Raw genomic sequence first — 27866 nt, 5'->3', positions numbered from 1 at the left:
AACTACTATACATAAAACAGATAAGCAACAAGGATTTGCTGTATGTATAGCAAGGAATTGTGCCCAAAACCTTGTAATAACATACAATGGAATATAATCTGCAAAAAAAAAAACCCCACAAACCCTGAATCGCGGTGCTCTACCCTTGAAACTAATAAAGTATTGTAAATTAACTATTCTTGAATAATAAACATTATAAAACAGTAGCAACCACAAATATCCAGATTTGTCTGAAGTACAAAGCAGTGTTCTTCCTACTATATAAACTATTTCTAGGCAACATTAATTTATTAATTGATACTGAATTGGGTATAGTAAAATAAAGAATGCTTAGTTATACATGAGGTGGAGAAGTCTGTTATTGGACTTGGGCAATGTGAAAAGACTTTACTTTTAGTTAATGCATTATACTGTGTCGAAAGACTTAATGTATTTATCCTTATAGTAATTTATCATTCAAAGGGACATGGATACCAGGAGTATCTATCTATTACATATATCTAGAATTTAAAACCTTAATAGCAATTGAGGAGTTATGATGTATGATATATATTGCTCATTGGGGAGATGTGAGATAGTAGTTTCTAAGAAAATTCAAATTAAGAGGTGTTTTTTAAAAGAGTTTACTGTATATTTCTATACAGATTGAAGAGTTGTAACTATAAACATAGTTTTGTGGGGCAGTCAGATAATCATAAAAGGCTAATGTTTGGTATTTTCACAGTCACCTTTTCCTCTTTAGATTATTTTGCAGCAAAGACTAAACTCAGCTTTTAAAATTCTGGTCCAACAGTAGTTTCTTTATTTCAAACATCATTTTGTTACACAATTTGCCTAACTAAATCTTTGACAATATAAAAAGGTATTTAATGAGTCCTAACCTTTTCCTATCCCAAGCTGTTTCCAATTGTTCCTATATGGAAACAGTTATTCTTATACTATTATGAAATCAATGGAAAGAGTACTTGTTGTAATTTAGGAGTACTGGTTGCAGGTCCTATTTTTAACTGTGATTTTTGTGCAAAACAGTAGACTCCAAGAATCAAGTAATCTGAGGCTCCACTCCTGTCTTCCATTGAGTTGTGACTGGTTAACCTTTCTGGGCTTTTTAGCCTAGTAGTTACATTTAGCACCTGATAATGTTTGTTGAACTAAACTTTTTAAACTATAATCTTTCAGCTTTAAAATTCAAGTTCCTTCATTCTGTTTTCTGAGAATTTTTTCCCCATTGAGGGGGAAAACTTTGCCTCTTTTCAATCTATTCTCCCATATCTCTTTAAGTTCTAAGATAATGATCAAGCCATGAAAAGTAATATCTGTAGAGTAAGAGAATGAAAACTGTCAGTTCCAGAGACATACCTCACAGTCTGGCATATGGTTCCTCTGGAGACACTTAACGTAGTATTGACTATATAGAAGTACAGTGTTTTTCCGTAGTTGTCTGTATCTTCAAATACAGGTGATGGCCAGAGTTACTATAGGAGTTCCTGTTCTTGACCAGTTTGAGTCAGGAGTCTTCAAAGGACTGGGTCTTACCAGAGGTTTTTGTTTTTGTTTTTAATTGGAGGCTACTTACTTTACAGTAATTATGTAAATGTATGGTGGCTTTTGCCATTCATCAGCATGAATCAGCTACGCGTGTGCGTGTGTCCCCCCATCCTGAACCTGCCTCCCTCCCCACCCTATCCCTCTGATTGTCCCGGAGACTGGCTTTGAGTGCCCTGCTTCGTGCATAGAACTTGCACTGGTTATCTGTTTACCAGAGGTTTTGTGATTGCTCTTATTCAGTTGTGAGTTAAAGCTAGAGCTATTGTATAGAACCATTACTAATGTACAGTACGTCTAACAGTTGTGGCAACTGTGAATTATTTATGTGTTTGTGATTATCACAGTTACTTCTTTTCTATTCTATCCATGAATAAATTTTTAATGAAAAAGATGAGTCAGCTAGGTGTCAATTGCATGTCCATACTGCCTATAAGCAAGAATGATTCCTTGAAAAAATTTGTAGTAACATACAGTGTAATCCTGTAAATTTTACCTACCTGTGTGCTGCCTTTTTAATATTGCCTGTGGAGTAGAGAATCAGAAAAATAAAATCAAGATTCCTTCTTATTAAATAAAGCTCAATTCTAAAAAATGAAATTGAACATATTTTCTTTATATAAAATGAAGTCTCTTGATATAGTTAAATGATGAGCTTACTTCTTACACACTTTGTAAGATTCTTTTGGGACTATCATGCCAAAGTAAAGTCTGTGATGCTTTTGTTCTCTGCAGTTCTTTTGAATGTTGTCAAAGTCTATCCTTGTCAATGACAGAATTTTAGAAATAGATAATGGTGCTATCTCCACAGCAGTGTGAATGTACTTTATGCCACTGAACTGACAATTAAAAATGATTAGAATGGCAAATTTTATGTTAACATATATTGAGCACAGTTTTTTTTTAAATCTGCCCTTGCCCATGGAGGTGTATCATACATGTGAATATCCTCTGTCATATGTGCCATGGCTAAATTAAAATACTGGTGGTAGTTTCCAACTTGGAAAAGAGAAATGTGAACAGCTTAAAGTGGTAGCCACTCAACAGAATTTTATAATTGTGATAATTTGTATCAAATGATTTAAGTATTAGAAGGCTATGGAACTAGATGACCTCTAAGATTGATCTCTACCTGAAGATTGTTTGAATTTGTAAATAAATCCTGCTTTCATTAATTAAGTAGAGGATTAAAAAATGACACAAATCTTCATCAACAGGTGAATATGTAAATAAATAATCAATGGGATATTATACAGTCTTTAAAAAGGAGGGAAATTCTGGTACGTGCTACAGAGTGGATGAAGACTTTGTGCTAAATGAAATAAGCCAGTTGCAAAACGACAACTATTTGATGCTTCCACTTACATGATGTACCTAGAGTAGGAAAACTCATAGAGAATTAGAAGGTTGGCTGCCAGAGTCTGGTAGAGAGTGGAGGATGAGGAATGAGGAGTTACTGTTTGATGGATACTGAGTGTCATTTCAGAATGAAGAAAAGTTCTGGACATGCTGGTGATGGTTGCACAACAGTGTGAATGTCCTTAAAGCCCTGTAAATGACAAATTTTGTTATATTTTGCCACAATATAAAAAAACCTTTATTAACCACTATTAGTTAAATAACCGAGAATGTGGGCATTTTCATTTATAATAGAGTTTTGGAGAACTTTTTTAAAATGAAGTGATATGTGCGCATTACTAATTCAGTACAAGTGCTTTTTCACGTATTACTTTAAATGTGTCTAGTGAGATTGAGGAGGTGAATTTTCAATTTAATTTAGTTTAATTGATTTAAATTAAAATTACCACATGTGACTGGCAGTTCCTTCATTGGACAGTATAATTCTGTATTTTTTTTTCATCCTTTTATAATACTTTAAACCTCCTTATATCATTATTTTGAAATGAGTGCTTTATAGATAGCATATAGTTGGCTCATGTTGGTTCGTGTTTTTAAAATATGCATCCTACCAATCTTTGTCTTCTAGTTGGTTTTATTTGGACTGTGTACATTCAAGGAAATTATTGATATGTTGAGACTTAAGTAGACCATTTTATTTTTGTGTTTATTTGTTCCCTCTGTTCTTTGTTCTTTTCCTGCCTTCCTGTGGCTTATTGTACCTTTTTGAAAATTTCAGTTTGATCTATCCTTGGTGTTTTGAGGGCATGTCTTTTTAAATATTATTTTGAATCTGCTCTAGGTATTATGTATACATAAATAAACTTATCACAATCCATTGATGTCAATACGATATCAGTCTGAGTGAAGGCTTACCTCTTTTTGAAGTTATACTCCCCTGTTTATAATTGTCTTAAATATTTACTTTACATACTTTGAGAATCACATCAGCGTTAGGATAGTTTTTGCTTCAATTATGTGAAACATAATTTAGAAAAGTCAGAGGAAGAGGGAAGACTAGAACCTGTACAGTTGACCCTTGAACACGGCAGCAGTTAGGAGTAGATAAACTGTGTATAAGTTATAGTCAGCCCTTCGAATCTGACAGTACCTCTGTATCCAGGGTTCCGCATCTTCAGATTCAGCCAACCGCAGACCAGGTAGCATTGTAGTATTCACTGTTGGAAAAACCCACGTATGAGTGGACTTGCACAGTTCAAAGACTCAGTTATATGTTTTTACTTTTCATTATTCTTCCTTTCACTTCAAGAGCAATCTGAACTTATTCTTTGTGGGTGAATCTGCTGACGACAGCCCATTCTCTAGTTTTCCTTCACATGAGAATGCGTTGATTTTCTCTTTCTTCCTGAAGGGTATTTTTGTTGGCTGTAGTGTTCTTGGTTGGCTGTTCTTTGGGTACTTAGAAAGTGTTGTGTCACTTCCTTCTTACCTCATGGGTTCTGATGAGAAGTACTCCTTTATTTGAATTGTTTCCCCTTATTATAAGTAGGGAGTCATTCCCTTCTTGATGCTTTTAAGATTTTTCCCTTTGTCTTTTTGTTTCCAGCAGTTTGTATCTGAGCATGGACTTTTTGTATTTATCTTGTTTAGGTGTGTTGAACTTCTTAAATCTCTAGGTATAGATTTTAAAATTAGTATAGAGGCAGTGGCACCCCACTCCAGTACTCTTGCCTGGAAAATCCCATGGACGGAGGAGCCTGGTAGGCTGCAGTCCATGGGGTCGCTGAGAGTCGGACACGACTCAGTGACTTTCCTTTCACTTTTCACTTTCAGGCATTGGAGAAGGAAATGGCAACCCACTCCAGTGTTCTTGCCTAGAGAATCCCAGGGATGGCGGAGCCTGGTGGGCTGCCATCTCTGGGGTCGCACAGAGTCGGACACGACTGAAGCAACTTAGCAGCAGCAGCAGTAGCAGCATACCCTACATATTCACCCAAGTGTACAGTTCAGTGGCTCTTAGTGTATTTGCTGATTTGTGTATCAGTCACCACAATCAATTTAGACTAACATTTTCTGTTAGCTAAAAAAAAAAAAAACCCTGAAAAAACAAACAAACAAACCCTGAATCCCTTAGCTGTTAACCCCAAATTTCCCCCACCCCCCCCCCCCCCAACCCTAGGCAACCACTCATTTACTTTGTCTCTCTAGATTTGCTTGTTTGGAACATTGCCTATGAATGGAATCATACAATATGTGGCCCTTTGTAACTGGCCTTTTCACTTAGCATGTTTTCAGATTTTATTCATGTTGTAGCATTTATCAGTACTTAATTTCTTTGTTGTGAAATAATATTCCATTGTATAAATATACCATGTTTTATTTGTCCATTTATCATGATGGATATTTGGATTGTTTTCACTTTTTGAATATTATGAATAATACTGCTATGCTCTATACGTTTCTGTATGGACATGTTTTCTATTCTCTTTGGCGGGTGGGAGTTGCTGGGTTGTATCTAAAGGTCCTAGTGTTGCATCTGCTACTAAACACAGTACAGACATTTTCATATGTAAATTCCACCTGGATATTCCTGTTGGAGGCATCTTAAATTCAGAAACATCAGAAACTTTTTTTTCTGTCCTTGATTAGTTTTAATGAGAATATAGGAGGGGAACAAAATTATATCTGGCATTTCCCAGTGTAATCTTCATCTTCCTCCCATCCCATACCTCCATCTTTATTATGCTGTGTACCACATGTGTGTAACGTTGTACAAACATGATTTGCAGAAGATACTTAGAATTTATTTTATTTTTGTCTTCTAACATACATATAAATTTGTTCTGTAGGGTTAGTACTCCCTCCAGTTCCTTGAAGGGCAAGTCTTCATAACTTTTCTGGTCACTTTTCGGGAATAGAAACATTTATTTTCAAGAACTGATAAACTTAATTCAGAGTTAAAGGTCTTCTTATTTGCCCACCTCAGGACTACTACAGGTCTGCAGTAGAAAGAGATTTGTTTGGCTTCCTTTTTATTTCTGTTTTTCCTCTCTGCCTTTTTATTCTTCGTTGTTTGGTGACTGGTTTCTGGCCCATCCAGGACTGGGAGAGGTACAGGATTGAGTAAGAAGAAAGGTCTCTAATAACAGTAGCAGCAGCACCAGGACTGTTGTTCTGTAGCATTTATTTCATGCTGAGTACTGTTAAAAGCACTTCACATGTATCAGGCTGGTTAATCCTCAGAACGCTGAGGTAGGTTGTCTTACTCTGTTTCACTGCTGAAGAAATGAAGGTGCAGTCTGGTGACTTGCCTAAGGTCCCACAGTGACACACAGCAGAACAGGGCGTGCACCCAGGGTTGGGGCTCCAGAGGATCCTTGCCACTCCAGGTATTGCTTTTATTCACTGTTGGGAGATGGTAAGCATACTTGGTAGTCTTGGCCAGAGTTTAAATCAGACTTGTATCCTTTAGATTTGTTTCAAGTGTGACACATTTTCCATAGACCTAAAACAAAGGGCAGACTTGCCTCATCTCCTTTCCCTTACAGGGGAATAGAAGGGAGTGGGATAGGGATTGGAACTCAAAACACACTGATTTCTCTCCACAGGAATCCTTTTCTGATATTTAACTCTTTACCTCCTTGCACAGGTTGCCTTGCACCTCACTTTGAAATGGTAGTATCTGTTGTTTGGAACCTCTACCCAAATTGTGATTGAGATGTTTTCAACATCCTGTTGCACATGTTCTCCAAATACACTATTTAATTTCTTGCCTTCACACCTTTGTTGATGCAGATGGTCCCTGGATTATGAGTGTCGCTTGCTTGAAGGCATGCTCCTGTCTGAACCATGCGATCTCCATCAAACTAAGTGCTCTTGGTGGCTGGGTTTTTAAAGAAGCTGGTTTACTGGAGTGCAGCAAATGGACAAAAACTTGATGTAAAACCTTCCCATTTTTTTTTCCTCTTCATCTCATTCCTATGAGAGAGAAATCAACAAGTATGTTGAATGATACTTTGGTTAGATCAATCCTAGCTGCCTGGTGTCTTATGATTACTTGTCTTTGGGAAAATAGAATGGAGAAGGTTTATGTTTGAACTGTTCCCTTTGATTTGGTTAAGTTAATTGTTTCAGTGGCCTTACCTGGCTGTCTTGGCACAAGGCTTTATGCCATTTATTGTGTTATCAGACCCAGAAGATTCTTAGATTGATCATTTTGTCCTCTTATATTAGAATATTCAGTGGATTATTTGTATCTGTTCAGCTGGAAATCATTAGAATGTCTTTTTAAAAATTGTTTCCCCTTCACATGTACATATACTTACAAAGAACATTCAAAGGGGTTGTTTATGTAATGGATTGATGTTTGAACTGACATTGACCTCTGTGTCCTCACATTTAGAGTAACCTCCGATGGCTCAGATGTTAAAGCGTCTGCCTGCAGTGCATGAGACCTGGGTCCGATCCCTGGGTTGGGAAGATCCCCTGGAGAAGGAAATGGCAACCCACTCCAGTATTAGGAGCCTGGTGGGCTACAGTCCATGGAGTCGCAAAGAGTTGGACACGACTGAGCAACTTCACTTTCACTTTCCCTGGTGGCTCAGATGGTAAAGCATCTGCCTACAATGAGGGAGACCTGGGTTCAATCCCTGGGTTGGGAAGATATCCTAGAGAAGGAAGTGGCAACCCACTCCAGTATTCTTGCCTGGAAAATCCCGTGGACAGAGGAGCCCGGTAGGCTACAGTCCATGGGGTCACAAAGAGTCAGATACAACTGACCGACTTCACTTTACAGTGCCATTAACAACAATTGGCCAGTACAGTGCACCCAAGGCATGTCAGGATGGTGAGCACTCACTGAGATCATGTGAGGTGCCACGAGAGCTTGGTGCACCTGTTTGCTTTATCAACCTATAGAGTTCTTTCATGAGGCCCTGCCCTCTGTGATTCTTCTTTTGCCTAGCACACTCAGAATTAAATGTTTCATTGGTTGCTTTCATGTAGCACTAGCTGTGTAGTCTTAAGTACATATGTCATTTTCATAAAGACTGTAAGCTTAATGAGGTAAAGGACAATGCTTTACTTGTAATTGTGTTCCTCTCTTACATAATAAAGTTCCTCACATCTAATAAGTCGATTATTAAGTTTTCATTAGTGTAAACAAAATCAGTAGTATGGCTTCACCGTCCCAATACCCGGTTTAGTCTTATTTGTGCCAAGATAAGGAAGGTAAAGATAGTAAAGTTATGCTCAAGTTATAATTCCCATACCTGTTATATTGTATGCAACTCTTTGAACCAGTCTTAAGGGAATATGGGAAGTGGAGATTGTTGAGCAGAGCAAGGATATTCATTAAATTTTAAGAGGCACTTAGAGGGACAAGGGATGTTTAGCTTATAGAAGAGAACCTTAGGAAAGGAATGTGACTGCCATCTTCAGTTTTTGAAAGGTTTTTCAAGGGGAAAGAAAAAGGCCTACTCTGCATGACTTCCGGGGTCCAAACCAGGAGAAACTGAAGCCCTGTATGTGTGTGCATGCTTAGTTGCATCCGACTCTCTGCCCCATAGAATGTAGCCTGCCATGCTCCTCTGTCCATGGAATTTCCCAGGCAAGAATCCTGGAGTGGGTTGCCATGTCCTCCTCCAGGGGATCTTCCCTACCCAGGGATCAAACCCAGGTCTCCCGCATTGGCAGGTGGGTTCTTTACCACTGAGCCACCTGGGAAGCCTCAAGCCCTATTATGGTGCTCTTTAAAAGAAAAAAAAAAATGTTTAATGTGGAAAAGAATAAATACCCATATGTTTTGCATAAATATGAAGAAGCTACCATCTATACATGCAGACATCTTTCTGTGTACAGTTCCAAGAAGATCATGACCCCTTAGTGAATCCATGAATCTCTAGTTAAGATCTTATGTTCTCTTGCTCTGTGTGTGTGTCTGTGTGTACAAATAAATACATATATGTATATATTTCACAAAGATGGTTATTATCTATGTACTCTGATGACATTTTTCACTAAATACATAACTACTACTATTGAGTGTTCACTGTATTTAGTGATTGTGCATTATTTAATGCTCAGAACCACACATTTTCCCTGGTCAATTAAATATTCATCAACTTTTAAACTTTTTTTTAAACTGGTAGCTCTAATTTTGAGGTATTTGAAACTTCTTTATCTAAAGATGGCTTACAAAAAATATTTCCCCGAATATGCTTTGTTTTGTATTTATTTTAGTACTTTTTTTTTTTAAGGTTACTTACCTTAGATAAAATAATAGCTATGTGTTTTCGTATTGGAAAAGTACTGTGATTAAACAGTAAAAAGACTCAGATCTTAGCTTCAGTTATCATTTGTTAGTCACTTAACTTCCCTGAGCATTATCTTTCTTATCTTTATCAAGGGGCTAATATCAGCCTCCCTGACTTCACATAGTGGAGAAGGAAATGGAAACCCACTCCAGTACTCGTGCCTGGAAAATCCCATGGACGGAAGAGCCTGGTAGGCTACAGTCCTTGGGGTCGCAAAGAGTCAGACACGACTGAGCGACTTCACTTTCAAAACAGTTTAAGGGGAAAGTACTATAAGAATTAGTATTTAGAAGTATTATTAGAGTTTAGAAATTAAAAGTATTTAAGAATGTCAGTTTTCTTAGTTTTTAGTAAATGTAAAATCTGATAACGCCAAATCAGTCTTTTTTTTTTTTTTTTAGGAAAAAGCCAATCAAGTGTCTGATTTTAAACATTTGTTTCATAAATTTCCTTCCAGAAACGTGGTTTTGTTGTGTTAATAATACAAAAGCAGTCACTTTTCTCTTGCTGCACATTCACAAAGTGCCAAATACCGTGCTTAAGCGTGTGCTGCATGTGTTTCATTTAGTTCTTATAACAAACTTGGAGGAATTGTTGAAGAAAGAATGCAGACCTGTTACATTCTAAGACCTAGGCTCTTGGCCACTTGTACTTACTCACCTCATATCCTAAAAGAGGCAGGATAAAGCATTGAGGTTTAGGGTGCAGATTCTGGGGCCAGCCTGCCTGGATTGGAACCCTGGGTCTGCAACTTATCAGCTTTTGACTTCTTCAAGGTAGTTAGCCAGCCCTTTTCTCTTCAACAGCAATAAAATGTACCTATTGGTAAGACATCATGACAATCAAATTATGAAATGTGACACACTTGAACAGTATCTGGCATGTGGTTTGCAAGCAGTGGCAGTAACAGGGGCTCGTCTTGTGTAAGCTGTGCATGTGACATGAGCACACAGACTCCTGGTAGGATGCTTCAGGGAGCAGGCACTGGGAGTATATTTTAACATGGTTCTTACCTTGGACTTTCCCATGGCCATCTTTGACCTTTCTATTTAGCATGGTGGCTTCATGAAAACAATCTCAATCACCTTGTATTTCTGCTACTGATCCATTAATTAATGCTTATTTTATGTATCTTTTAGGACATTTCTGATTCATTTGCATCCTTGAAGAGCATCTATAGAAGAGGAAGGGAAAGATGGGTGTGAAAACATTTACTCATAGCTCCTCTTCCCACAGCCAGGAAATGCTTGGAAAGCTAAATATGCTTCGAAATGATGGACATTTTTGTGATATCACTATTCGTGTCCAGGACAAAATCTTCCGGGCACATAAGGTGGTACTAGCAGCTTGCAGTGATTTCTTTCGCACCAAACTTGTAGGCCAAGCAGAAGATGAGAACAAGAATGTGTTGGATTTGCATCATGTTACAGTGACTGGCTTTATACCCCTTTTAGAGTATGCGTACACAGCCACTCTGTCAATTAACACAGAAAATATCATTGATGTTCTAGCTGCAGCCAGCTATATGCAAATGTTCAGTGTTGCTAGCACCTGCTCAGAGTTCATGAAATCAAGCATTTTATGGAATACACCCAACAGCCAACCAGAAAAGGGTCTGGATGCTGGACAAGAAAATAACTCCAACTGCAATTTTACGTCTCGAGATGGAAGCATTTCTCCAGTGTCTTCAGAGTGCAGTGTGGTAGAAAGAACCATCCCTGTCTGCCGAGAATCACGGAGAAAGCGCAAAAGCTACATTGTTATGTCTCCTGAAAGTCCTGTAAAGTGTAGCACACAAACAAGTTCTCCCCAGGTGTTGAATTCTTCAACTTCCTATTCAGAAAATAGAAATCAACCAGTTGACTCTTCTCTAGCTTTTCCCTGGACTTTTCCTTTTGGAATTGATCGAAGGAATCAGCCTGATAAGGTTAAGCAAGCAGAAAATACCCGGACTTTAGAATTACCTGGCCCATCTGAGACAGGGAGAAGAATGACTGATTATGTGACTTGCGAGAGCACAAAAACTACCTTGCCTCTGGGTGCTGAGGAAGATGTCCGGGTCAAAGTGGAAAGGTTAAGTGACGAGGAGGTCCATGAGGAAGTATCCCAGCCTGTCAGTGCGTCTCAGAGTTCACTGAGTGATCAGCAGACAGTGCCAGGAAGTGAGCAAGTGCAAGAGGACCTTCTGATTAGTCCCCAGTCTTCCTCCATAGGTATCGTGTCTTCTGTGTTTTCCATGATGCTATAAAGTATGGGGAGGCATTTTTAAGGGCTTACTAGATAAGTTTTGTGCTGTATCCTATAGGAAATATTAAGAAGACTAAAACATGGTAACTGGGATTTTTTAGATGCAATCAGTCCTACCATATTTTTCAGTAAGTTACACATGAGTAGAAAGAAAGTAGTTGAATAGTATCTGATGGGACACATATTATGGCACAGTTCATGTACCAATGAATTGTGAATTACTTTCAGTACAAAAAAGGGCCAGTTTTAAAAAATGAATTAGTGTTTTATTCTTTATTAAAATTATTTATAAAAAACTTACCATGTGCCAAACTTGGGGGGATATATGATGAAAAAGACAGTGCTTGCATCCGAGGAGTTAACACTGTTAATTGAGAAAGCAGATGAGTAAGTCAGCAATTAAAACTAGGCTAGAGGTATAAACAGTGTGACAGGCTCACACAGGAAACATCAAGTTAACACTGCATGTTTTAGCTGGATGTTACGTAATAAGTAGGAGTTTACCCAAGCGAGGAAATAGCATTCCTTTGAAAATGTATAGAAGCTCAGATGTGTGGAAGAACATTCACTGCATGTTTGATAAAGCAGTGAATTCAAAGCACAGTGATGTGAATAAAGCATGAAAACCTGCAAGTATAGAATATAATAGGAAATAAGAAAAATGAGTGGTTGAGAACATGTTTGAAAAGCCTCAAACACTAGTTTCAGTTAGGATTGCATTCAACTACATATAACAATCCCTTCAAAGTGGCTTAAACCAAATAGGATTTTTTTTTTTTTTAATTATTGCATAAAATGTTCAGAAATAGGAAGTCCAAGAGTAGTATAGTGGCTCTACAGTGACCTAGGCCCCTTGTATTTTTACAGTCCACCATCTTTAGTTTGTCATCTGTCTGTTTATTACTTCATGGTTATAGGTTTTTTGCTTCATCTTTAGCCTTGTCTTTTGGAAAGGGGTAATGCTTGTATGGAAAATGTTTCTAGAACTCTCAAAAAAACTTCTGCCAGATGATGTCACATGCATGGCCTTTCCTAGCTGCAAGATAATCTGGGGCTGCTGCTAAGTCACTTCAGTCGTGTCCGACTCTGTGTGACCCCACAGACGGCAGTCCACCAGGCTCCCCTGTCCCTGGGATTCTCCAGGCAAGAATACTGGAGTGGGTTACCATTTCCTTCTCCAATGCATGAAAGTGAAAAGCGAAAGTGAAGTCGCTCAGTTGTGGCTGACTCTTAGCAACCTCATGGACTGCAGCCTACCAGGCTCCTCCGTCCATGGGATTTTCCAGGCAAGAGTACTGGAGTGGAGTGCCATTGCCTTCTCCGAATCTGGGGAGATATATATATATAAAGTTGGGTATGTAACTGCCTCACAAAATTATAGATATTATCTGCAATTAGCAGTGTCTACCACAGCTAGGCCAAGTAAGCTTGGGTTTTATCCTACTGGTAATAAGGAGTCTACCTTAAATGGAATGAAAAAATATTTTCAGCTATTTTAGAAAAATTCGATATTGGTCAAATTCATAGGGGGTTGGTTGGGGAGAAACAGTCCAAAAGCCAGATATAGTACAGTTGTCTTTGTGTGAAAGAAGATACTTGAAGCCATACTGTAAAGAAAATAGGTATGAAGAAACTTTGTAAAGGAAGAATCATTACTACCTGATGTTAATGAATATGTGGTTTGAGGAATAAGAAGGTCAGGGTTCGTGAATGACTAGAGAAAGAGATAACATTGTCATTGATTATAAGTCACAGTTTTTCACATTTTATTATGTCTAAATTCAGATATGCTTTACAATTAATAATCTTTACAGTTACTTTTTCTTTCTTAATGGTGCAAAAAATAATGGTAATCGTATACTTGATAGGAATCTGTTAAATACCATAACTACTATGAAAGTCACTGGGAGGAGGTAGAAGCCCAGTTTTAAGAGTTAACTAAGCAAGGTCAGTTCTTTGTGAACTGGGCTTGGGTGATGACCAGGCAACCTGCCTCAGAGCCCTTGAGGTCAGGACTGGAGGTGACCACTTTAGCACTTTTAGCAGTGACGCATTGACTCTCAACAGGAAAATATGTTTGTAAGAGCCAGAACCAGAGAACTGCTCCTTGAGAAATAATCTGTATTCAGGGAGAGAAGGAAAGCCAATGGAGATGAGTGAAGAGGATTTCTCCACAAGGTTGGAGAACCAGGAAGGCCGTGTTGACGTTAAGTTCTTCTTGGATTCTGATGCACTACACGAGTTTCCCAGGGTTGCCACACCAGCCACCATAGACTTCAAACGGCAGAATTGTATTCTCTCGCAGTTCAGAAGGCCGAAAATCTGAGCTTAGGTGCTGTCAGGTCTGCAGGGAAGGATCTTTCTTTGCTCCTTTCTAGCTGCTGACAGTCACTAACACTCCTGGTGGGCCTCCGAGTTTAGCTGCCTCTCTCCACTTTCTGCCCCCATCCTTCTGGGCCTTCCTCCAGATCTCCCTCCTCAGGACACCAGTCACTGGATTACGGCCCACCCTACTACAGTATAATCTCTTCTAACTTGTGTATTAGTTGGGTATGAAGCCACCTCACAAAACTGTAGGAGAATGGATATTGTTTACAACTACCAGTGTCTGCCACAGCTAGGTAGAGGTGATCATATACTCTGTTGTTGCTGTTTAGTTGCTAAGTTGTGTCCAACTGTTTGCGACCCCATGAACTGTAGCCCACCAGATTCCTCTGTGCATGGGATTCTCTAGGCAAGAATACTGGAGTGGGTTGCCATTTCCTTCACACACTCTAGGTAATGGTAATTACCTGGGTCTCTGCAGAGAGCCTGTTTCCAAGTAAGAGTATATTTACTGGTATTGGAGGTTAGGGCATGAGTATGCGTTGGGGATGGGGAGGAATGCAGTTCTTCCCACAATACCTATTAAAGATAATATTTCTAAAGTTGGGTCAAGATACTTCTGTACTTTCCAGATAACCACACATTGAATAATGTATTTGATGGCAGGAGATCCTAGCTATATGTCAGTATAACCCGGTTTTTGTTAAATTACTGACATCTTTAATCTTGAAAACACCTTTGTACCTTCTAAATAGTGAACTAATAGGTAATTATTAATACTATTAATTATCTGAGAACATAGGAACCAAATACTAATATAACTGAACATCTTGCTAACTAGCTATGTGAAATAGCCTTATTTTAACCAATCTCGAGTATACCTAATCAGTTCAGGCTTTGCCTTAATATGTTATTAACACAATTAAATAGAGGAGTTAGGACCATAAGTACAATAAGCCTTTCCATTATCTAAGAATAATTTCCAATATATACTATTACAAATGTAGATTCTATTACAAATCAGACATATGGAAGAACTCTGATCTGAATATATGTAATCAAAGAATCCAAACAAGTTGTCTTTTCTTTACCTTCAGAGCAAACTCACTAATTACTCTCAGCTACCCCTGTTAACTCCAAATGTGTACACTAAACACCTTACAGAAAAGTGAAATTCAATGAAATTTGTTTAAGTGAGGACTCTAGACTCTAAAATCTGCCATTAAAAGAGAAGTGATTGTTACGAAGGTCAGTTAAGATGTTGAGAAATAGTCTGACAGTTTCTCGGTAGCAGTAGTGAATAGATAAATTTGTTGAGGTGAGCAGTTAGAATGATGGAGGAATTTGCAACACTGAGCGTATATGCAGTATAGGGAAATGATTAAAAGTTCAGGACTTGGAGTCAGGCAGGTCTAGAATCTGCTCTCAGTTTCTGCCACTTACTAGATGTGTGACTTCGAACAAGTCACTGAGCCTCACTACGTTTCCATAACCATAAAGTAATGATAGTGTTGACTCTCTGTTGTATGTCAGTGCTCTCCAGCAAGACTACCAGGAATACACCTGTAGTTGAACATATTGAGATGGTGGTTTGAATGTCTGAAAATCCCTAACAATTAGCTAACTATACAAGATAAGTTAGTGTGCAGCAAGCTTGGGTAAACCCTGTGTCCACATAGAAATAGTGTTCTAGTAGTGGGCATATTGAAAGTGTAAGAACTGCTCGCCGCAGCAGGAGTGAGGCAGTTTCGGTCCCTTAAAATGGACAGTTTCTTTGAATGAATGGAGTTAAACAATTCCTGCAAGTCAGACTCAAGTGTCTCTGAAGAGAACCAACTGGCTATCATAATTGAGATGGTCCCAGGATTCTGGTCTTTCTGACTGAATAGGTCTTGCTGTTAGGATTGTAATTGCAGAAGAAGCATGTTGATTTGAGGTCAGGTCCATTTCTCTGGCTGAAGGCTGGAATATGATACATAATGTTGCCTATAAAAGGGAATCTGCCTTCTGCGGTGCTTAAAAGAACAGTTATTAAATTTTTGTCAGCAGGGTCAGATGGAGGTTAATAGATCCAAAATCTGTCAAATTCATATTAGTAACTGTTCTGGGGTGGGGGTACAAGAAGTTTTTTCTTAAGTGGCGGCAGAAGAAGATCTTAGGGGATCAGAAACTAGAGGATGAAGATGAAAGATCGTATTGGCTTTTATAGGAATGATTAATAGTAAAGAGAGGAGTACTAAAGAGTCAGAAAATTAATATGATTTTGCCATCTTGGGTAGGAGCTGTCCACTTTTGAGGCCATTATCTTCTGGAGAATTCCTTAGAGGGAATGGATGTACAGGAATCAGAGGATGTGATGTCTTTAAAGTTAGAAACTATGAATCCAGTGAATGTCACCTCGAACTGTTACTACTGAACCAGTGGTTAGCATCCGATCAGTTCCTTTCTATAGATACCAGTGGAAAGTTTTCTCTGGTGGCATCTTTTCCAGAAGACCAAAACTCCAGACTTTAAAGCATTCATAGGCTCTTCTGTGTTTGTGATAAACCTGGAGTATCATTGTAGTATTTAGTTGTATCAGTTGGTAATCAGGTAGAACCTAAGATTTAAACCAGAATTCCCACCTGAAAAAGGAACATTCTGTTATCACATAAGGGGTCACCTTGTGGATCTTAGAATGATTTATCTTATTGCCATCAAGACTCTTGGCAGTACTTAGGACTGTGGAAGTTTGAGGGTTTTTAAGTGCTTTGATAAATATAGTTTTAGAATTCCATTTGTTCTCTTAACGTTTGTGGATGATGGGGATGTTGGAGAGTCTGTGTTTTTAAAAAGTCATGCTTATGGGGCGTTTTAAAAGCAACATCAGTGTGATGTGTGGTCCTATCACTTGAGAAATAGTTGCTATTTCCTAGTCAGGAATACAGAATCTGCTCATTTTTCTTCTGCCATTATAACATAGCTCTTCAGCATGAGGAAGCCTCAGTCTACCTTAAAAGTAAACAAACAAACTGATAGCTCATTTGAAGGTGTTTAAAAGTGTACCTCAGTGCTTGGTTCTTGTCCTTGTCTTAACCAAGGTTGTGTCATTGCCAGGAGGACCATACATCAGCAGCATCCATGGGGGTACCTCTTGAAGTCCCTGCTCCAGTGTTGGTACAGTGTTGGTGAATCACAAATGAACGATCTTGTTCATGCCTGAAGCTCCCCACAAAACGGCTACTTCCAACTCCAAATTGTCCTTGGTGAAATTGAGTCAGCTGAGAGATAAGTGTAACGTGTTAGTTACAGAGAAAGCATGAAGGAAGCAGATGTTTGGCCAGAGAGCGGTGCAATTTCAGATTGAGACACCTCATGATAACTGTAGGAGTCCACAAGAATAATGCTTGTGTAATTTTTTATTTCCAGTTGCAGAGGCCAAGGATCAGACAAAATCTGGTTCTGGGCATTTGAAACTAAGCAAACCCATTCTCAGGACACGAAGACAAACTTGAAGTCAGGGCCTTATAAGGTTTTTTTAAACATCTTTATTGAAATACAACTTACATATCATTAAATTCACCCATTAAAAATGTATAGTGTAGTGAGTTTTAGTATGTTCACAGAGTTGTATAGTCATCCCCCCAAAAGAAACCCTGCAATCCCTCTCTCCAGGACCCACCTCTAGTCCCAGATAACAACTTATACACTGTCGGTATAGATTTGCCTGTTCTAGATATTTCCTATAAATGAGAGCAGCAATATGTAGTCTTTTCTGACTGACATCAGTCATTTTACATTATATTTTCAAGATTCTTATATATGTCACACGTTATACAGTTTTCAAATGTTTTTGCCAGTCAGCGGTCTCTCTGACCTCAGCCTCCAGGGCCAGTTCATAGGGACTGATCTTGTCTGTGTCCATCCTCTCATTGCAGTGTATTCCTCTTGTAGATGGGAGTCGACACTCAGTAGATTATAGGAGCAGGTGTTAGAAGGCCAGAAAATAGTTTCATCAGGGAACAGTGACAAGTCTATTTGGATAACCAATATATTCCCCAGAGACCTTTTTCTAGAAAATTGGCAGGTTCCACCTCAAAAGGAATTTTAGATACACACTTTGTTATCGAGGTTTCCAATGCAAGGCAGTAAGAACTTCAGCCAGATGTCCATGAGCCCTGCATTTCTGCCAGTGCCCTGTTGCCAGAGACCACCAGGAGCCACCTGTAATTCAGCAAGTTGAGTTCAGTGCCCATTTGCAGTGCGGGAGATTACACACTGGTGGGGGGTGAAGGGCTTCAGGGCTTCTCATAAGAACGTATTAGAAAGGACCTAGAGGGTTTGGGCTTGTGTTACGTGATTTCAAGGAGGATTCAAGGAAGTGGGATTTGCTCAGGGACTGGTGGTGTCAGAAAGCACAGATGACTGAGAATCTTAACAGAGATCTAGGAATGCAGACCAAAGTGAACCTAAAGCAGCAGGGACATCCATTACTTTTGCAAGGGGAGGTTCAGTTTTTATGGTTGCACAATAACCTTGTTTTTGTCTGTGTTTAAAAAAGTTATGTGTTTGAAACCAGTGTGACAGGGTCTGCTGTTGGTGTTCTGTGAGGTTGTTTTTATGTCCAATAGAAAAACGCATGTCAAGCCAGTTCCTCTTTCACAAGTATGAGATAAGGTGTGTTTAACACATATAGAGCAGTGGCTGGCATATGGTAAAAACTCAGTAGTAGATGACCACTGTTTATTTTTCACCACCAGAAGGCTGTTTTTTTAAGTGTCTTAAGTACTTAAACAATGGTTAGCAAAAACAAGACTCATTTGATGGAACAGCACTCCTTAATGGTGGAAGAGAGTAGATTCTCTCTTGATAAGATAGCCTTAACATATAAAGCTGGTAAGTCAGAATTCTTAATCCCCATACCACTGAAAGCAGAATTCTTGTAGTTTAGAAAGGAAACTTCCTTTTAATAATTTAAGAAACATCACTGTTACCTCAACAAAGTAAATGCTGTGTATCCTACTATTAAATCGGTTCAAGTAACATTCCAATTAATATGATTACTTGCGTTGATGGGCAGAAACCATCATGTCAGGAAAAAGAAAAAACTTATAAGATTTATTTTTGTGTATAGTTGCATTACTGATACAACACTGTGTGTTACAGTGCCCACAGTATGGGTAGATTTCTAAAAGTCTGTTTTAACTCTTAATTTAGCTTGGAATGGTTTTTATTTTTAGCTTTTGGCACATTTAATGTGTCATGGACAAGAAGAGAGTGCCCTTTGTTTTACTTTCCATGCTTACTATCCATCAAGTTAGGGATCTAGAGGCCAAGGTTTAGATATTTTAGAATGTGGAAGTAGATTTGTTTTAAGAGGGACCATCTGTTAGATATGTCTTGTTCTCCATTTTAGTTCTTTCTGACCAGCTTTTAAAGCAAACTCTTGGTAATACCAGAATCAATCCGAAGCACAGTGGGTTTTATTTCTACCTCACCATGACCCCACCCTCTCCTGAAGTATTATAGCTTGCCTTGCCTGATGGTCATATATCAGTTAGGTCAGTCTTTCTGACACCCCCAGGCTTTTTTTTTTTTTTTTTTCAAATATTTACCTATAAGCTTTAATAATGCCTGCATTCTGAACAACTGCAGAATACTAGAAAGTAGATTTGTGTGTGTGTCCAGGGTGACCAGGTCCAAATACCAAGACTTTTCCAGTTTTTATCCTAGGACAGGTTGAAATGTTAGAGTTCCCTCTTCTTTAAACAAAAAAGTGACAATGGGAAGAAATTGACAAGAGCTCTTTCTTAAACAAAATGCAGCATTATCTGGTCTTCCAACCCACATCTGGTTTAAAAACCAATGAGAAGGATCAGGAATAAGCTGGATAAGTAGGCATAGGGAAAAGGCATACATGTCTTGACAGTAAAGGAAAGAGAAAAAGAAAAGGCGTACACTGACATGACACAAACCAGTAAGGGAGAGATGGCATGGGGGCAGAAGGAATAGAGGTGCAGTTGGGGGTTAATGCAAACACATAGGGTCTTGTCACCTTTCAGAAGCCTCTGTCAGTGTATTGGAACAAGGTATAACAATTGGTGTTCTTGAGTCATCAAGAAATAAGAAAAAGTTATATTTAATGTTCTGTATTTAAGAAGTCAAGGCAAAATACAATTCTGGCACAGATTTTATAGTGCAAATGATTTAATAAAGTTTGGATGCCTTAAAAGGGATTAGGTTAGTGTTTTAGGAGAATTTTACTTAAGTAGAAAGCATATTCATTTCCTGATGTCACCTGGTTCAAGTGTTCCAAGAGGGAAAACTGAAGTGGTGCTGGATTCTAAATTTTCACTGGGAGGAAATTTAATCTTACGTGTCTGTTAACAGATGATGTTTATTAAATGTTCACGTGTATGTGGTATTGTACAAACTGTTACAGTTAGTACATTTTAGCTTTTGTTACAACACTGCCACCAGAAGAGTGTACAGCTGCAGAGGCTCCTTGGTTCAGTTGGGGCAGCACAGCTTTCTGCACATGGTAGAGACATCGACCAAGTTCAACACCTGATGAGAACTGGCAAGATTGTTTGGATCTACCCTCCCATTGAAAACAAAAATACCTTTTTTAAAAGTCACCTTTTAAGGTATTTGAAAAGATGATCAGGGTTAACTTTAAGGAAAAGAGTCTGACCCGGAGAGGTAAGTACTCACCAGAGCACTAAAACCTGTTTTTCCCTAGATATTTGACAGAACACCAATGGGCTTTGGTTCATCAGCTCAAAGGTGAGGGAGACAGAGGTCAACCCAGAGCATATGGAAGCTGCAAAGTCTTAGAGAAGGTGCATGCATGAAGTAGGGGCCCCAGAGTTCACATACCACAAGGACTACACCTGCTCACCTTCCTTCAGACTCCAGGGGAACTTTGGAGACAGCTACCTTGGCAATGGGCTGCCTAGAAGATGAAAAGGGAAAAAAATGCACCCCTGAGAATGATGGATAGTACTCTTGCAGATTTCTGTCATGCTTGCTCCTTGCAGGGGCAGGCCAAGGAATCTCAAACAGTAAATTGGTTTAGATAATGTCTACCTTCCAGGAACCTCACAGAGGCAAACAGAAACCTTTTCTGGAAGAGGGCACATTCATCCTCCCCTCAGCAAGTCAGTCCTCTCCAGGGTGTTTTCAAGGCAATAACCACTGTCAGAAACAACTAGCCCAAAGGAACCATGGCTAATCAAATATTTCGGCAGCAGGTTGAACTGAGCAGAAGAGAATTGTTGAATCAGAAGATAAATTAGAATAAACCACCCCAGCACTGCACAGACAAACTGTTAGGGTTCTCCAGAGGAACAAACCCAGTAGGACGGATAGGCAGAGGCGTATGCAGGGTGAGGCGGGAGCAGGGGATTCACTCACATGACAATGGAGGACTAGAAGTCCCAGAGTGTGCTGTCTTCTAGGTGGAGGCCAGGAAAGCCGGTAGTGTAGTTCCAGCCCAAAGCCTAAGCCCTGGGAACTTCAGGCCTGGTAGTGTCAGTCCCAATTCAAGACCAAAGGCCTGAGAACCAGAAGCACTGATGTTCAAAAGCAGGAGACCACGGATGTCTCAGCTCAAGCAGAGTGCAATTTGCCCTTCTTTCACCTTTGTGTTCTATTCAGCCCGTCACCAGACTGGATAATACCCACCTGCATTGGTGAAGATGGTTCTCCTTACTCAGTCTACCAAAATGCTAATCTTTTTGGAAACATGCTCACAGATACACCTGGAAGTGATATTTTACGCTCTCTGGTTACCCCTTAGCCCAGTAAGTTGATATATAAATTAACCATCAGACTACAGATATAGAAGAGGGTAAGGCTTATGAATGGTACAAACGTAGGTATTTTTAACTTCTTAATAACGTTAGAGACCAATGAAGTGATCTCTTTAATGTGCTAAGGAAAATAAATGTGAATCTAGATGTCTGCACACAGAGTATCTTTGAAGAATGAAGGTGAAATGCATTCTCAAAAATGATTCGAATATCATCTCTAAAGAAACATTTAAGGATAGACTATAGGTAGATGTAAAGTGAACATGGAAGGTTTAATATACAAAAAGTTGAAGAGCAAAGGTAAACATGAACAGATGTGGACAGACATTGCTTATGTGAAAAAGTAGAGGCTTTATCTAAAAGAAGTAAAATCTGAGGCAGTAATTTATAAATTGCAAAATGGGCGTGTATGAGAAATGAAGTTAAAATTTCTAAGATCCTTCTGTTGTCCAGGTGGAAGTAAAGTTTTCTTTCAATTTTGGTAAGTATGTGTCTAATTTCCAAAGCAACCAGTAAAGTGAATAGGGAAACACTGTGTCATTTCCAAACTGATAGAAAGGGAGAAGTGGAATAATTATTATCACTTACATTCAACAAGTTAATTCTAAAATGTATAAAGAAATGCAAAGATATTCAGGAAGCAAATGAACAAGGAAGGTAAGAGGATTCACTCAGTCTGACATCAAGATTATTCTAAAACTGCAGTAAGTACAGCCTGGCATTCATGCAAATATAGACCAGCAGATGGAATTAGTAGAGAACCTGGAAACAAACCCATGCATTTAGAGCTCTGCAGAGCAGAGAAGAAAAGACAGACTTTTCAGTAAGTGTGTTCCCTTCACAAAATCAACTCCAGGTGTGTTCAAGAAAGATATAAGTGTCAAGGGCAAAATCTAAATCTTTCATAAAGTAATTTGAGATAGGAAAGGATTTTTAAAAACAAGCCCCCAAAGCCATAATCATAAAGGAAAAGACTGATCAATTAAGGTATAAATCTTTTGAGTCATCAAAAGAAACCATGAAAAGACAAGTCATAGAAGAGGGGGAAATATTTGTAACATCTTTCACTGATAGAGACTTTGTATCCAAAACATGAAAAGAACTTTTATAATGAAGAGGGCAACTCAGTAGCAAGACTAGAACAAGCATTTCATAGAAAGTGAAAATGTTAGTCACTGAGTTCATGTCTGACTATTTGTGACCCCATGGACTAGCTCACCAGGCTCCTCTGTCTAAGGAATTCTCCAGGCAAGAATACTGGAGTGGGTTGCAATTTCCTTCTCCAAGGGTTCTTCCTGACCCAGGGATTGAACCCCTGTCTCCGAACTGCAGCCAAACTCTTTACCAGCTAAGCCACCAGGGAAGGGTTCAACAAATACATGAAGTTAAAAAAATACATATCCTGCTGCTGCTAAGTCACTTCAGTCGTATCCGACTCTGTGTGACCCCATGGACTAGCCCACCAGGCTCTCCCGCCCCTGGGATTCTCCAGGCAAGAACACTGGAGTGGGTTGTCATTTCCTTTTCCAATGCATAAGTGAAAGTGAAGTCGCTGAGTCATGTCCGACCCTTAGCGACCCCATGGACTGCAGCCTACCAGGCTCCTCCATCCATGGGATTTTCCAGGCAAGAGTACTGGAGTGGGGTGCCATTGCCTTGTCCATACATATCCTATGACCAAGCAAATCCATTCTTGATTTAGATACCGTAAGAATAAAAAACATGCATACATCCACTGTTGTACAAGAATACTCACAACAGGGAATTCCCTGGTGGTCCAGTGGTTAGGACTCAGTGCTTTCACTGTTAGAGGAGTGCTGGTTGAATCTCTGGTGAGGGAATATTCCGCAAGCCACGTATCACAGCCAAAAAAAAAAAAATGAAGGGTGAGGAGAAAAGGAAGCAAGTTATAACCGTGAAAGACAGGATGATGGTTGCTCTTGGAAAGAGGGGTTTGTGATCAGGGAAGGGTAATGGGGACTTTAAGGATGCTGTCAGTGTAGTGTGTTAGGGTTTGTGAGAATATTGTACACATGCTCACCCTACAGCTGTCTTTTTAATTTTGTGTAAAAGGTGTATGTACAACAAGTCAGCTGTATGTCACCATAAAATGTCTTTAAAAACAAAACTTGTCAGTCATTCCTTAAATGTTACATTATTTAATTTTATGTCAATTTTTGTTTCATTTATATTTGAATTTGTGCTCTTTTCTAAAATTACTCAAAGAAATAATCCAAAGAATTTAAGTAGTAATATAAGAATGTTGTTTTACACATGATTTTTAAAATCACATGTAGATAATCTGTTCAAAGTCTTAGAGACAGAGCTTGCAATTCATATATCCTGGTTAATTTGTTTCATACTGACAGCTGTCCTCTTGTTCACAGGCTCAGTAGATGAAGGCATCACGGAAGGGTTGCCTACGCTTCAGGGCACTTCTAGCACCAACGCTCACGTAGATGATGATGACCGGTTAGTACCAACACAGTAGGACGTTTTCTTGTAAGGGTTCTGCATGTAATTCTGAATCCAAGCATTTTACCTAGGATTACATAAAAGCTTACTGAAACCTGACTTTTGTATATTTTGTAATCATGAGGTAGCCACATAAATTAGACAAGGTTTTTCAGGTATTTCCTAAACTTCCCAGCTCCATTGCTTTAAATAGTATCTGTTTCAGGTATTGGCAAACCTGTGGCCCACAGGCCAGTTCTCCCACCACCTTTATTTGTAAATCAAATTTTATTGGGACACAACCATGCTGTGTCTGTGGATGGCAGAATTGAGTGGTTGAAGTAGAGATCATGTAGGATGCAAAGCCAAAAATAATTGCACCTGTCCTGCTGCCAAAACAGTTCACCAAACCCTTTTACTTATACTCATGATTCCCAGGTCATTGTCTTCACATTGACCCTTCCTGCTGATATCCTCACATAGATGGAGCAGGGCCATTTCAGACTTAAGACCAAAACAGTGCTCCAGCCTCCTCCCTCAGACCTGCCCTTCTAGTCTTCCTGTCTCAATAAATTGTGTCATCATCAAGCCCAGATTTCTTCAGCAGTGTCTCTGAATTATGCTTGATACTTTCCCTCACACCCACCCCTGTATTTAATCCACAAGTCCTTTCCTCTCTGGATCCAAAACACGTTCCTTGTCAATCCACTTTTCCTCCAGCTCTGCTGCAACCACCCCTACCCAGGTCACCACCGCCTTTTGCCTTGACTATTGCAGTCACCTTCAACTGGCCCCTGATTTCATGATCCCCTCTACTCCAGTCCTTCATGTAGCAGCCAGAATTTTGTTTTTTACATTAAGTCAGATTGTGTTGCTGTTCTAAGTAGGAAACTCTTTAAATTCTCCAGTAGTTCACTTCAGTCACTCGGTCGTGTCTGACTCTTTGTGACCCCTTGGACTGCAGCATGCCAGGCCTTCCTGTCTATCACCAACTCCTGGAGTTTACTCAGACTCATGTCCATTGAATCATTGATGCCATCCAACCATCTCGTCCTCTGTCATCCCCTTCTCCTCTCGCCTTTAATCTTTCCCAGCATCAGGGTCTTTTCAGACAAGTCAGTTCTTCACATCAGGTGGCCAAAGTAATGGAGTTTCCGCTTCAACATCAGTCCTTCCAGTGAATATTCGGGACTGATCTCCTTTAGGATGGACTGGTTTGATCTCCTTGCTGTCCAAGGGACTCTCAAGAGTCTTCTCCAACACCACAGTGCAAACACATCAATTCTTCGGTGCTCAGCTTTCTTTACAGTCCAACTTTCACATCCATACATGACTACTGGAAAAACCATAGCCTTGACTAGACGGACCTTTGTTGGCAAAGTAATGTCTGTGCTTATTAATCTGCAGTCTAGGTTGGTCATAACTTCCAAGGAGCAAGCGTCTTTTAATTTCATGGCTGCAGTCACCATCTGCAGTGATTTTGGAGCCCCCAAAAATAATGTCTGTCACTGTTCCCACTGTTTCCCCATCTGTTTGTCATGAAGTGATGGGACTGGATGCCATGATCTTAGTTTTCTGAAAGTTGAGTTTCAAGCCAACTTTTTCACTCTCCTCTTTCACTTTCATCAAAAGGCTCTTTAGCTCTTCACTTTCTGCCATAAGGGTGGTGTCATCTGCATATCTGAGGTTATTGATATTTCTCCTGGCAATCTTGATTCCAGCTTGTTCTTTCAACCAGTCCAGCCTTTGTCATGATATACTCTGCATATAAGTTAAATAAGCAGGGTGACAATATACAGCCTTTGTACTCCCTTTTGGATTTGGAACCAGTCTGTTGTTCCATGTCTGGTTCTAACTGTTGCTTCTTGACCTGCATACAGATTTCTCAAGAGGCAGGTCAGGTGGTCTGGTATTCCCATCTCTTGAAGAATTTTTCACAGTTTGTTGTGATCCACACAGTCAAAGGCTTTGGCATAGTCAGTAAAGCAGAAGTAGATGTTTTTCTGGAACTCTCTTGCTTTTTTGATGATCCAGCCAATGTTGGCAATTTGATCTCTGGTTCCTCTGCCTTTTCTAAAACCAGCTTGAACATCTGGAAGTTCACGGTTCACAAACTGTTGAAGCCTGGCTTGGAGAATTTTGCACATTACTAGCATGTGAGATGAGTGCAGTTGTACAGTAGTTTGAGCATTCTTTGGCATTGCCTTTCTTTGGGATTGAAATGAGTAGATTCTTAAATCTAAACTCCTTGCCATGCCTTGAAAGCCATACACGATGTGATTCTAGCCTGACACCCTTCACACCACACTCCTCAAAGACCACGTTCTGGCCGTGCTGACCTTCTTCAGTTCCTGGAGGAGTCCATGTTTGTTCTGGTTTGCAGGCCTGCCATTTTAAGGCCTTTCTTCTGCCTGAAATGCTTTCTTCCCTAATTTTCACTTTGCTCCCTCTTTCTTCATTCTTCAGATCACTGTCAGTTCTGAAGGTTTTTCCTGACTTCCAGTCTAAAGTAAAACAGCACCAATCATTGTTGGGTCACTCAACTTTAATTCTCTGTTCTGATCATTTTTTTGTATGCTTATTGTGTGTCTCTGACCACTAAATATAAAACTTCACTGAAGTAACTCCTCATCATTAGAGTCCAGGACAGACTTTAAGAAGTGTGTTTATTGAAAACTCAAAGGATTGAAAGAATTCAAACATGATTTACTGTATTTGAGAAGATAACCTGGTAGAGCAGGTTGTGCACCAGAGTCCTTTGAGTAAATTATAGAAGGTGTAAGCAAATAGAAATATGCCTAGCTTCCTTAATTTCAGACATGAATGGGGTTGTCTATTCTGTACTAGATACTCTGCTGAGTGGTGGGGATGTTGAAATGAAAGGTAACCCTTGTCCTCAAAGAGGTCACGCCGACATTCGAGCCGGGAGAGAGGTTAAAGACTGACAAGTAAGCAGATAATCATGAGTGATCTGCAGGGGAGTCTATTGCTCTGCATAGGAGAGTACCTACCTAAATCACTGATGAATCAAAGAAGGCTTTCAGGAGGAGGAAGTAAACTTCTTGGCTACATCTCATAAAACGACTGGTGTGTTATCGAAGCAAAAAGGGTAGGCAGGTAGAGGAAGTTAAATATATGAAAGCACAGCACTGAGAGAGAAGTGTTAAGGAGGAACTGCTTGGTAGGGGTATGTTGGGGGAGTATGACAAGAAATGAGACTGGAAAAGTATACAGACCCAGATCATGAGGAGTCTTGTATGCCTTCATTCTGAAGATAGCAGTAAACCATCACAGGACTGTTATCAAGAGACTGATTTAATCAGATCACTGTGAAAGGGGTGTGGGGCAAAATAGAAAGAGATAGCCATATATTGACCAGAGCCTGAATTAAAGCAGTAGTAGGAAGGAAAGGATTATTAGATTAAGGATACCTAAAGTAAAATCGTTTATATGATCTTGGTCACATGTCTTTGCTTAACTTAGGATGCTGGACATTCTGGACAATAACACTTTTTTTTATCATAAATGAATCTTGTAATCTAACTTTTAAATTTGTTTATTTCCTTTTGTTCATTTAAACTTGTGCAGAACTGTTTATTGAACTTAAAATCAGAGCTTGGTTGCCTTCTTTGGTCTGTTTTTTAGATTGGAAAATGTTCAGTATCCCTACCAACTCTACATTGCTCCTTCCACCAGCAGCACAGAACGGCCAAGTCCCAATGGTCCAGATAGACCTTTTCAGTGTCCAACGTGTGGGGTGCGATTCACCCGTATTCAGAACCTGAAGCAGCACATGCTGATCCACTCAGGTAATGCCATCGTTTCTCTT

General features: G+C 39.4%; 1 protein-coding gene across 13 annotated transcripts in view; it reads left to right on the top strand.

The window, feature by feature from the left end:
• Nucleotides 1–27866, top strand: part of ZBTB44 (zinc finger and BTB domain containing 44) — a 60717-nt gene that overhangs the window by 22005 nt on the left and 10846 nt on the right. For 7 of the 13 annotated variants that reach the window (XM_060404276.1, XM_042238009.2, XM_015103120.4 and 4 more), the window contains 3 exons: nt 10358–11431; nt 23971–24055; nt 27683–27846. In XM_060404276.1, the coding sequence (XP_060260259.1) occupies nt 10414–11431; nt 23971–24055; nt 27683–27846 (1267 nt within the window). In that variant the 5' untranslated portion in view covers nt 10358–10413. Of the gene's footprint in view, nt 1–6699; nt 6904–10357; nt 11432–23970; nt 24056–27682; nt 27847–27866 lie in introns of all 13 variants that reach the window. The other 6 variants (XM_060404278.1, XM_060404277.1, XM_015103118.4 and 3 more) reach the window with 4 other exon arrangements.

The sequence above is a fragment of the Ovis aries genome, chromosome 21 (assembly GCF_016772045.2).
Source record: "Ovis aries strain OAR_USU_Benz2616 breed Rambouillet chromosome 21, ARS-UI_Ramb_v3.0, whole genome shotgun sequence".
In the NCBI taxonomy this organism is placed as follows: domain Eukaryota; kingdom Metazoa; phylum Chordata; class Mammalia; order Artiodactyla; family Bovidae; genus Ovis; species Ovis aries.
The sequence above is the reverse complement of the archived record's forward strand: the minus strand, read 5'-3'. Positions and strand labels throughout refer to the sequence as shown.